The 12916-nt window shown below is 41.6% G+C and overlaps 1 protein-coding gene across 1 annotated transcript in view; it reads right to left on the reverse strand.

Annotated features, from left to right (window-relative positions):
* The window catches only part of dnm1a (dynamin 1a), a 37112-nt gene that overhangs the window by 14318 nt on the left and 9878 nt on the right, over positions 1 to 12916 (reverse strand). Inside the window, exons 11-16 of the mRNA XM_055231632.1 lie at positions 10478 to 10564; positions 9436 to 9506; positions 9280 to 9331; positions 6863 to 6874; positions 5782 to 5811; positions 5504 to 5617 (exon numbers count right to left, since the gene is read on the reverse strand). Of these exons, the coding sequence (XP_055087607.1) occupies positions 5504 to 5617; positions 5782 to 5811; positions 6863 to 6874; positions 9280 to 9331; positions 9436 to 9506; positions 10478 to 10564 (366 nt within the window). The remainder of the gene's footprint in view (positions 1 to 5503; positions 5618 to 5781; positions 5812 to 6862; positions 6875 to 9279; positions 9332 to 9435; positions 9507 to 10477; positions 10565 to 12916) is intronic.

Here is a 12916-nt window from a genome sequence, read left to right on the forward strand (position 1 = left end):
ACCTTTGACCTTGCACTTTCTCTCCCAAAAGGCAAAGAGAGGAAAAGGCAGTACAAAAGTGTCCAGACTGAGGGAGGGGAAGTGAGGAGAGGAAAAATGGGGGAGCAGCGTAGCCCCGCCCACAGCGCTCTCCCTATCTCCACCACTTCTTTGAACCCTTTTCTTCTGCTGTCTGCTCAAGGAGAAACTTAGTGGACAGTCTTTTAGCTTTGCCACGTCAAGCTACGACAACTTTGAGGCTGGAATGGCAAGAAATTAGACAAAACTAATGAATGAGAGTGGGATGAGAACACTAAGGACGCCCCGCCGTGGAAGAGTCATCAACAATGGAGCCTGAGATGGACAGAGGAGCCAAAATGAAGGGATCAAACCGTTCAGGTATTCAATTTAGTAAAAGTTTACGCATATACGTAAAGCTGAAAGGTTGTTTTATTTGTTGCAGTGATAAGAGCTACGCAAAACGAATGTACCGGGAAATAATTAGCTTCAGAAATGTTAGTTAATTGTGTAATATGGATATTTAAATGTATACAGTGTCATTCTCACGTATAGTTAACACATCCCTGTCCATATTTCAGTTTTATTAAGTTGACAGTGACTATGTACAGACTAATTACCTTTCCTCACATAGTTTAAATCATTGTTGTTCAATCTATTTAGCGTTAATGTGTATATATATGTATTAAAATCATGTCTGTATTTCTGCTAGTCTGCAATGCCGCTCTCCTCAGCAGGACGCTTTTATTAGTTTCACATTCGTCAATCAACGGGACACCACCTCTGCATAACCTCTCCACCACCTCATCTTCAACCCGCTCAAAAAACGACACCTCTTTAACCGAGTCGACGACGTAAAGACGCGCTAAGAGACACATGGAAAGCGTGTTCATAAAAAAAAGAAAAAAGAAAAACTGCGTTGGCAACATGTTTGAGCCCGGCCCGCCTGCCCAGTGTTCAGACTACCTGTTCAGGAAGTAGTGGTTGTACAGTAGTCTGCACATTGGTTAGGCTGGCCCAGGGGAAAGACGGCTACAGCGCTGGACGGCACAAGCGGAGAGAGCGCACAGCCGGCGTAAAAGGAGCACCACCCTTTGCCCATCTGGATAAACATGGGCACGATGCTAAAAAAAAGCAGCGAAAGGCCCCACCGCAGAAGGCTTGGACTGGATCCCGAGCGACAAAGCTTAAGTTTTATCTGTTACGTGTGCCACATCTCATGATAAGACTTTTGCAATCATCTGAATAAAGTTTGAATTAAAAGCTACGTTGTTTGGCTAATCTCTTGAGTCATTTGTGATTTTATGTTTCGTTATGGTTTTTGGCGGCGTACACGTCAGACTGACTCACTCTCTCCATATCAGCGTCACATCAGAGCATAGCACTCATTACCGAAATTCACAAATACATCTCCGCCTTCGCCTAAACCGCTTGTGGCTCTTTTACCTCAAATGACCACGTAATATGCAGAGAAACAGGAAGCAACTTTGCAAAAAAAAAAAGTATTTAAAAGACCAGCCCGTCTGTCATTGTCTGCACCCCATTTTTACGAGTCTCTGTATAGCTTCATCTAAAAAAGTAACTAGAAATTGTGGTTGTAGGTGACGTCATGAGAAACGCTCGCTCAGACCCCCTGCTTTGTGTTGTTGTCTTTTCGAGCAGCTATGTCTTTCATAAAAAAAAACATCCCACAATGCAACATTTTTCTCAAACAACAGCCTTGAACGTTCACACGGTGCTGACATCTCGCAAAGTTTTCTGCAGGAATGGGACAAACCACAAACCAACCTGTTTCTATTTAAAGCTGTGTGTTTTTATATATGTGTATGTATATGTGTGCGTGTGTGTGTGTGTGTGTAGGGGCGCTCACACACAGGCGGACACGGTGTCTGCCTGACCCCCAGGATGTTTACAGCTGGGATCACCGGGCCAGTCAGGTTTCTGGACTCTTTCTGACCGAGAGGGGAACCCCAAACGATTCAAAAAAACGTCAGTCGTCATTAGATCAGAACATTTACGAAAGTTGTACTAAAGTTTTCCTCATTTTAAAGTAACAGTTTTAACCCTAACGCACTTTAAGTTTGACTCAATCTGGAAACTATTAGATTCATTCATTCATTGTTGACGCTCTTTTACTTCGGAGAAAACATCTGACCAAACTAATGAACTAAAAACAATAGTGAAAGTGAGTTTTACATGCGCAGATTGAAAAAGCCAAAACATTGTCATTTGTAATAATTTAAAGTGTCGTTTTTTTTCTTTATCACTCGTATGCTTACTAAATCTCACAAAGACGGTGTAAAAAAACGCTGTCTTTGGCTCCAAATAAATTGAAATGATCCCAGAAACCCTCAGTCATCTGCAAAATACCACAGAAAACAGACTTTTATGAATCATGTTGTAGTAACCGCCTCAAACACACGGGCCAGCCTCTGAGTACGACTACGGCTCAGTGTGATTCAAACGTTTTACATTTATTACATGTTCTGTGGTAATAAAGAGGAAGACGCACACACACACTCATACACACACTCACACACACACATGGCTCCACACACACACACTCAGGCACACACACACACGGCCCTTCCTCCTCAATCGGCCACAGCTCGGCCTGATTCAAACATATTACATGTTCTGTGGTAATAAAAAGGCGGACACACACACTCATACACACACACCCCCACATGGCTTCACTCACACACACTCTCTCTCTCAACACACACACTCACACAAGGCTGCACTCACACCCACACACACACACACACACACAACACAGCTACGCTCACTCACACACATGGCTCCACTCACACTCACACACACACACAGAAACACAGCTCCACTCACACACACACACACGCACACACACACCCCTACACTCACTCACACACACGGCTCCACTCACACACGCACACTCACCCCCACACACAAACATGGCTCCACTCACACACACTCAGACTGACTGACACACACACTCATAAACACACACACTCATACACTCACACACACCCCTACACACCCCTATACACACACACCCCCACACACACAGCTTCACTCACACACACTCATACACTCACTCACACACACACACCCTCACACACTCACCCCCACACACTCACACACACCCCTACACACTCACACACTCACCCCCTCACACACCCCCACACCCTCACACACACTCACACACTCACCCCCACGCACACACACACCCCCACCCCCACACACACACCCCTACACACCCCCACACACACACCACCCCCACACACACACTCACACACACACACTCTCATGCGTTTAAACCAAAACATCCTGGCACCGTTCCTCGCCTTAAAAGTTATTATTAGCGTCTGGGGGTGGTGAGTATTTCTCCAAGTGCCAGACGACGGCGAGGGTTTTCCCCAGGTGGCAGCCAATAAAAAGTTTGCCGCACTGTTTTGCGAGTTTAAAAACTGTCTAAAGTGAGTGTATGTAAATGTGCAGGATGTGCAGAAATGTGCGCATGTAATTTTCCAACATGTGAGCCGTAAATCTAAACATTTTACTACTTCCAACTTTTGATCAACGGTGTGTACGTTGGCAAAAGTCCACCCAGGTGCAGCTTTAAGTATGCTCACTTGAGTAGTGTAACCCCCTGTGTCAACGTGTGTGAGAAGGCTACATTAAACATTCTGTTTGGAAAGAAAACATAATGGAAAGTTTCAGCTTTTCTACAGTTTTTGGTCTTTCAACAGCTCGCGATGCCTTGGCGCAGGGTTTGGCACTACCTTTGTGTGACTTTCTCATATATAAAACAATAGAGGAAATAAAAATGTATCAAATTTAAATAGGTTTATGTTACGTGTCCGGACAATCGGAGCCTAGATACAACGGATACACAAGGCCACATGTGAAACGAATTACAGGAATCATTTTTGAGCAGCGTTTGTAATGGGTGAGGATTAAACAGTGGGATGAATGTGGCAAGTTGACGTGATTAATTGTATACATTTAAAACTATTATTCCTTTACCTCCTCCTCCTTGTTTCCATTTGTCCTTCAGCTTTCCCTACATTCTCATGTTCTTTGTAACTTTCATGCCTCCTCCTCTCACTCGCAGCTCTGTGCCCTTTCTTTGAAACCAACCAGGTTTATTAGAAGCAGCTTGTGTGTGTGAGAGCGAGTGTGTGTGCGAGTGTGTGTAATTGGTAACAGGGCAGGGCAGGGGGCTGTGGTATGCACATGTGGGTGCCAGCTTCAGGGTTTGACATTCTGGGGGGTCTTCGGAGAGGCCATTCCCCTCAGTGATACAGGCGTACAAACAGACGGGCCGGGGTGAGCGCGCGGCTGTGGCTACTACACGGAGACACTGAGACTGTGGCTACGTCGAGGCGTTCTGCAAAGCATCATGGGACACCACCATGACCAGTTGGAACATGGTTGTAAATCCCCATACAAGTGGACAAAGGCCGCAAATTTAGGCGTGCAATGGAGTTTAAATTATCTTTTACACAGACAAAATGAACGTGTGCACAGTGGACCCTGGTTTATCGCGGGGGTTATGTTCTAAAAACAACCTGCAATAGGCGAAATCCATGAAGTAGCTTTATTTTTTACAGTTTTTCTGTATGTTTTTGCTGTAAAACCCCTCACCACACACTTTATACACTTTCCTCACACAGGGATTAGCATTTTCTCACATTTCTCTCGTTTAAACTCTCTCAAAGTTCAAACCTTTGTAGATTTTAAAAAATAAGTACAGTTTTATAGAATGAAACCACGTTATTTTCCTCCTTGAAGATTCATTTATTCCGTGATGTCGCCCCCTACAGCCGCGGAGCTTCTACCTTCCCTCAGTGTGTCCAGAAGTCCAACTTTTTCTGCGACAGTTAGCGTCTTCCTCGACCTTTTGGGAGAGACCGCAGGCGTCTTTGTCGGTGCAGAACGTTTCATCGACATTGTGGGTTTTGTCGGGGAGAAAACAAATTGCAAACGTACAGCACTTCAGAGTCACACTGCGATCCAACGTTTATGTAAATTTGTCTGAACACATTCTGTACTGGACAGGAGACACGGCACGGAGGAGACTGATGGACAATGGTCTACAGTCCAACAGCCAATCAGGACGCACGACACAATGGTCTACAGTCCAACAGCCAATCAGGACACAGAACACGATGCACGCAAAAAAAAAAATCCACAAAACAGCGAGACCGCAAAACATGAACCACGTTACAGAGTTTGTGAATGCAGAGATAAGTAGCACCAATGTTTAGCAAGCAAACCGCAGCAAACTGTCGCGTCTAAAAATAAAATATATCTGTTTTTAATCTGCTGACCGTGTAAAGTAAATGCCAAAAAGCTAATCAGTTGGTGCTTGTTTGTCTGGCATCTTTCCAGCAGATGATTCACACGATCAGATCTTCCTCCTGCTGCTGCTGCTGCTCACATTGTAACTACGAACAAACAGCCCCGAGTCCCGAAAAACACATTTACAGCCCGATCCAGACTCTGCTCTGCTTCTGCTTACCTCATCATCCTTGTACCAGGACAGGGACTCAGCGGTGAGGACGAACCAGTACTCTTTAGCTCCTCCCTTCATGATGCCAATGTTGTTGATGGTGAGCCAGCCCTTCCTGATCACCTAAACAGACAGAAACAAAGCAGGAGGTAACATTTTATAACACCGTTTCTATTTCCTATGCTATTTTAATCACTATAAGACACCAACAAGACATGATGAACTTTCACTCTAGTCTAGATTACTCTCTGCCTAAACTACTGATCATTTTGAGTCCAGTTGTTTACCTTGAAGCGATCGTTAACTCCTCTCTCAGGCTGAATGAGGATCAAAAGTATGTTAAAAAATGAGGGCTAAAATGGGCAACAGGGCCATTCCTGCTCATTTTCAGCCAGCGGGACAACAAGCAGGGAGGGAAAATGCTATTACACGGAAACAAGGATGCTTTCAGGGCATACACACTGAATGATCTAATCTAATCTCATATCTAAAACTGTTTAACGGAGGTTGTAATGATGTTATTGTTGCATTGTTCATTTATAATTATTTGGAAGTGTGTAATGTGCAGCGTGTCTGTGTCGTCCAGGTCTGAGCCATAGTAAGAATTTAAATCTGTCAATTGGACAAAATGATTTAAATTGTTCTTCTACTATGTGCAGAATATGTCTGTGTAATCCCTCAGTCGTCCAGGTCTGAGCCATAGCAACAAAGAGAACAATAGGTGTCCATTACAGACTGAATAGGGTCGTTAAGGCTGGAACTGGTGACAACAGCTGTTTACAGTTTCAGTGTCGTTAGCTCCTCTGCTCAGACAGATATAAGGCAGTGTCCAGCAGAAATCTGACCAGAATTTAAGAAGAAGCAGCGAAACATCTTCACTTCTACAACAATTTGTCCAGTTAACAGATTTAAATTTCATCTTTTGCTATGTGCAGAATAGTTTTAACATATTTCCCCTCATCTTTAGAGCAGATTGCATAATATAAACATACAATTTCAGACTTTTCCCTACTAATTTCTCTAGTTGTGTTCCATCTTAGCAACCCTAAAGCCAAAAAGCCAAACGCACTTAAGGAGGCTGCATGCTCTTAGAGAAGGCACAGCTACATCCATCTTTAAACAGGAAATATAGCGCAACCCTGTGTTTACAACAAAAGCCTGACCTTTGACCCTCAGGCTGGGTGGTTGTTATGACAACTGATTACCGCTGCTTTGTCTCGTAAGGCCGGCCACTTGATGGATTAGTCATATCTGATAAGTGTGTCTTGTTTTAACTAATGTAGCGCTGAGCCGTGTAGACTCGCTGCAGACTTTACCTCTGAGGTTTTAGTGGAAAAAATAGTAGACACGCTATCAATAAATACTTACCATGATCTCATCCTGAGAAACAGAAGAGCAAATGTGCCGAAAAGGAAAAAAGACAGGAATTAGTCATGAGAAAAAAGACTGTAGATGTATAGAAAGCATAGGCACACACATGTAAGTACGTCTATATTTTTAAAACGCTAATTTTCATACCCAAGAAACACAAATAATATTCTGTTTAAACTGTTTAACCTGGAGTGGACACAGCTTGTGATCGCTGTGGGCAGGACCAAGCCTCAAGTTATCCCTAAATATCCCACTATCGAACAAAAATATTTCATTTGCTGTCAGATTTGTCAGTTACGGTTTGGTCCTGGTTCTGGTCTCGTGCTGTTTGGTGTTTCCCCAGTTACTGCAAATCTTCAGAGTGAACAAAAATCACGTGTCAGATTTGAAACATTATTGGCTAAAAGACGTATCTTATTGAACTGGAAACAAGAAAAACCCTCCAACTTAGACTAATCTGTTGAATGGGATAAAGAAACATGAGAACTGCGACGGAAAGTGGACATTTTTCACATGAGAGGGGACGTATTTCTGGAGTGAATATGCAAGTATATTCATTTTATTATTATTTTTCCTGTTGTCTATTTATTTATTTACTTATTCATTCATTTTTTTCAGCTATTTATTTATTTATTTAGTCATTTGTTGATTTATTTATTTATTTATTAGCAACTATTATACTGAAAAACTTCAATAAAAGGATAATTTAAAAAAAAGTTCTGCTTAAAGCTCTGGTAGATGAGACTTAAGTTATATTTTATGATTGATGCAGTGCGATGAAGACTTCTCCTTGTCCAGCTTTTCCAGCTATTTATTTATTTATTTATTCATTCATTTATTAATTTATTGATTGATTCATTCATTAATTTATTTTTTTCATTTTTCCATCTATTTATTTATTTATTCATTCATTTATTAATTTATTGATTGATTCATTAATTTATTTTTTTCATTTTTCCAGCTTTTTATTTATTTATTTATTCATTCATTTATTCATTTATTGATTCATTCATTCATTCATTCATTTATTTATTCATTTTTCCAGCTATTTATTTATTTATTCATTAATTTATCCATTTATTTATTTATTTATTTTCATTTTCCAGCTATTTATTTATTCATTCATGTATTATTATTTATTATGCTGAAAAACTTCAATAAAAAGATAATTAAAATCAAAAGTTCTGCTTAAAGCCCTGGTGGATGAGACTAAAGTTATATTTTATGATGGATCGAGTGCGATGAAGACTTCTCCTTGTCCAACTTTTTCTTGTACGAGCAGAGCAGACCGTTTCATGACCACACAACTGTTGTCCATTAGAGACCGTCTGCTGAATGCAGGACGTACAGCTCTGTGTTGTGAACGATATAGAGAGTTTCCCAGGGAGACAAAGCTCCACAGAGTCGTGCTACGTTTAACATGAGAAAACAAAAACTGACAGAGGAAACATCTGTAAAGAGTTCAAATGAAAGGATCGAATGGGTTTAAACAGAGTCCACGGTGTCTCTGTTAAACACTGAGTCCAGCACAGGGGCGGCGCCAGGCGTTTTCGGTTGGAGCGGCTAAGGGGGCGCTAAGGTGTTTAATGGAGCGTGCCCCCACACCCCCTGCCACGTTTGCGTCGCTGCTTTGAAAGATATCTGTGTAATCCCCTCAGTCGTCCAGGTCGGATCCATAACAAAAGCAAAATATAAAATCTGTCAAGTGGATAAAAAGTTGTAAAAGTGAAGAACATTTGGCCGTTTCTTCTTCAGTTCTGGTCAGATTACTCCTGGACGCTGCCTTATATCTGTCTGAAGGGAGGCGCTAGCTACACTGAAACTCAAATCATCTTCACACCGATTAACATCCTGGCTAGCCCTACTGTTTTCTTTAAAAAACTAAAGAAAACAACAGGGCTAGCCAGGATGCTAATAGGCGTGAACTCACTCATTAGGGGCTTGAATGACTATGCTAAGTATGTCTCAGGCACAGTGCGCACTTAGCGTAGCACAAAAGACCTAGCTTACAAACAGAAACTGTAAACAATTGGTGTGTTAGCTTCAACGTAGTTAGCTCCTCCCTTCAGACAGATATAAAGCAGTGTCCAGGAGTGATCTGACCAGAACGTCTTCGCTCAGACAACATTTTGCCCATTTGACAGATTTTATATTTGCTTTGAACAAGTTTAAATACAATTAGCCCCTGTAGTGATTTATAAAAGCTAATATGAAATTCTTTTTTTATCATAGTCTCATTTTGAACAACATTTTTAGATTGGATGTGCTGTGAAAGTGGGATAAAAATCTTTGGGTGAGCTATAGGGGTGCACTGACCATTTTAGAGGAGGTTAGCGCCCCCTTAAACCCCCCCTGGCACCGCCCCTGCTGGTAAATACTAGTTCATATACTGAGATTGTGTGTTTATTCTGTACCTGATTACCGGCGGCCTTCTTCTTGTTCATTTGATTGATCCTCTGCTGAGCGCTGCAAGAAAAGCATTCACACTGACTGACACATCTGGCAGTAATATAGAAACCACAATATCATAAACTACTGTAAACGAGAGGAATTTCAAAACAGAAACTTACTTGGCAAATCCAATAAAGTCTTCGTGATTGGTGTTCATGTAGGACAGCTCGATGTCGATCAACAGCAGCACCTAAACACATCAGCAAGTGTTAAACTCGTCATCAGGAAAAGCCTTCAAAAGATTATTTCATTCAGTTTTTATAAATATGTATAAATAAATCAATGCCAAATTTGTTGGTTCAAATGATCAGAATAAAAATGTGTATATAGTGTAAATGTGTTTGTGCGTTATTTGGTACGTGAATGAAAAATTAGACAACAGAACTAAACAAGGACTAAACCAGGGCTAAACCAGGGCTAAACCAGGGCTAAACCAGGGCTAAACCAGGACTAAACCAGGACTAAACCAGAACTAAACCAGGACTAAACCAGGACTAAACAAGGACTAAACCAGGACTAAACCAGGGCTAAACCAGAGACTAAACCAGGGCTAAACCAGGGCTAAACCAGGACTAAACCAGAACTAAACCAGGTCTAAACCAGGACTAAACAAGGACTAAACAAGGACTAAACAAGGACTAAACAAGGACTAAACAAGGACTAAACCAGGGCTAAACCAGGACTAAACCAGGACTACACCAGGGCTAAACCAGGACTAAACCAGGACTAAACCAGAACTAAACCAGGGCTAAACCAGGGCTAAACCAGGGCTAAACCAGGGCTAAACCAGGACTAAAGCAGGACTAAACCAGGACTAAACCAGGACTAAACTAGAACTAAACCAGGACTGAACCAGGATTAAAAATGGAGAATCAGTGTTTGAGTTTTGTTCAGTTTAAACCTGAACATTCTTCCTGAAGATGTGACTCAGGCCTCGACTTTGACAATATTTAAATCCAGACTCAAACGGTTCTGTTTATCTGCTGTGACTGAAAGGGTTTTATTCTGCACTTTTCTTCTCTTTTATTGTTAATTTCATGATGATTATTCGTGTTTATTAATGTTCTTTTTCTTAAAGCACTTTGAATGACTTTGTGTATGTATTGTACTGTAAATAAACTTACTTGGGCTTGAATGTATTTGGTAAATGATTTTGTTTACCTGTTCTTTAGTGCGACTCTCTCTGTCTCTAATGTGCTGAGTGACAATCCTCTCCATTTCTTCTCGGAGCATTGGATACTGAGCCAGCTGTGAGCACAGACAGCAGTGGGTAGGTAGAACGAGGAAACAATCACACGTCCACGTTCACAGCTCTACACCACAGCATCATCGTGAAATCACTGAACCACTTCTCACACGACACACAGACCCACTAATACGAGCAAAACATAAATAAACAAACAGAAACAATCCCAGACTGTGCTCTTGGATTAGTACAGCCCCGAAACACAAAGCATTGGGTTTTCATGAGAGCGATTTGTGAAATGTCCAATGTGGAACTAATGAAGAAGAATAGAGCACAGTCTGTGATATTGCAGCACAAAATCAGAACAATGTTTTTGGCAGAAAAGCTTCCCTTTCCCAGCACACTGTGGGCCTTTTTCCATGAGCTCATTGCAAATCCACAAATGCAGACATTGGTGGGCTTCCAATGAGACCCAAACACATTTGGAAAAGTGTAAAGGAAAGAGGAAAAAACGTCCAAATGACAGAAGAAGAAAAATATACTCTACACTGTTTTCTTGCAAGTTACAATGCAGCTTTGGTGTGGTTTTCAGAGTCAGCTCATATCAATAGACTACTTTCTGCTTTCATGATTTACAGCTTCCTGGCACGACTCCATGACATCCATAAAGAATAGGAGCTTTATAACAGGAGCGCTCGTAGTCAGAGGGAATGCCACTCCGCTACCAGGGAACGAAACCGCAAAAAACACGAGCATCGCTTATGTGACGTGAAACAGTGTAAACATCATTACATGGAAAGAAAGGGACAAATTTAAGATAGAATTAGACAGTTTTTCACTACCAGCACTGAAAACTGTTGTTGTTTTCTTGAGCAAAGCAGAAAGGCATGTTTGCACCTACGGAAAGCACTTTGTAAACAGATTTTGCCTGTATATACTGGATTTATTTCTGAAATATTTACCCAAAAGGTGCATTGCAACCTGCAGTCTTACATTTGTTTTAAAATTTGTCTGAATTTGGGCAGCAGGCACATGATGAACACTGATATAAAGTGACATGCGGAGCTCTAATGTTGGTGGTGAGGGGCAGGAGGCAGGGACACTGACAACTGACCCCTGGATTTCCCAAATACGAGATAATAAATATAAAATAAAAATAAAAAACAACTAACACAATGATATATATTGGCTTTAAGTTGAAAAATCAGCATTTGAGAAATCCAAAAGACATCATGCCATCTTTTTTTGTAACTTGCTGAGATAAGAAGCAAGAGGTTAGAAGATGACGAGATGGAGAAGAGAAACAAGAGAGAAAAAATAAACAGACGCTGGTCAATTAGTGGTCAGTGAGTAGAACTACACAATCATCCACACCACTGAAATTAAAGTCACAAAACAGAAACATACTGGTTCATAATTTAAAATAAAAACCAGACGCTATGTTTACATGTTAGCTAAATAACATGCAGTCTGTTTTCAGTAAAGTTTACAGCTCATCTTATTTGGCAGATTAAAATATTTATAGTTTTCTATTTGTGTTACACTGATAAATGTGCAAAAAAGGGATAGACCGATACACATCCTCTAGCATCAACAGACATTTTTACTTAATTTTTACTTTACAAATGTGAAATTGAGTGTCTACTTTGGTGATTTAAATGTTATAACAGATGTACAGTCTTATCGGTCTAACCCCAATTTATCCAAACGGGAGATATTTTACCTTTAGGCTACACTTTTGAATGGTCGAGGTCAGTTCGCTCACTACCATATCTATACACTTCAGGCAGGGTCCCTTCAGCTTAAGGATCAGCTTTTTCACTATAGCCTCAAAAGCCAGATCAGGGGTGAAGAGCCCCGTTCTGCAGGGATAGGCAAGGGCAACGGGAGAGAAAAACTTCAAATAAAAAACTAAAGCGGACACAGTCAAAAGTGTAGATGAACACAGCGCTACGTCAGTCAGAGGAGGACAGGTTTAGTGGTGAAGAGGAGAGGATGCAGATGGGGTGGACCAGAGTGTGGGGGGGGGGGTCAACAGCACAGAAGGGACAAAGTGCAGTTGGTTTCTCCTGTAGACATTCTCCAAAAACAGGATCGTGTGTTTGAGACTCTCTTTCGACCTGGATAATTAACAGCCAACAACGACTCAAAGCCACACGGAGGAAGCAGCTGTGCACCTAGGCGACCGTCCGCAGCATCAGACGTCGTCACGTTCTCTTATCCGCCCCGTTATCTCCCCGTAAGCTGAATAATTTTTGAGCTCTGCGGTGATAAATGCGGTGGTCTGTTTGCGTTTCTGCGGCAGGTGCCCAGCTGCAAACCTCCACATAAGAAACGTCTGTAAGCTGAGGTCATCGAACGCAGCTGCCCGTGTACTCAAATGACTGGCACGTGGATTTATAATCATGTCTGGG

The sequence above is a fragment of the Periophthalmus magnuspinnatus genome, chromosome 23 (genome assembly GCF_009829125.3).
Source record: "Periophthalmus magnuspinnatus isolate fPerMag1 chromosome 23, fPerMag1.2.pri, whole genome shotgun sequence".
In the NCBI taxonomy this organism is placed as follows: domain Eukaryota; kingdom Metazoa; phylum Chordata; class Actinopteri; order Gobiiformes; family Gobiidae; genus Periophthalmus; species Periophthalmus magnuspinnatus.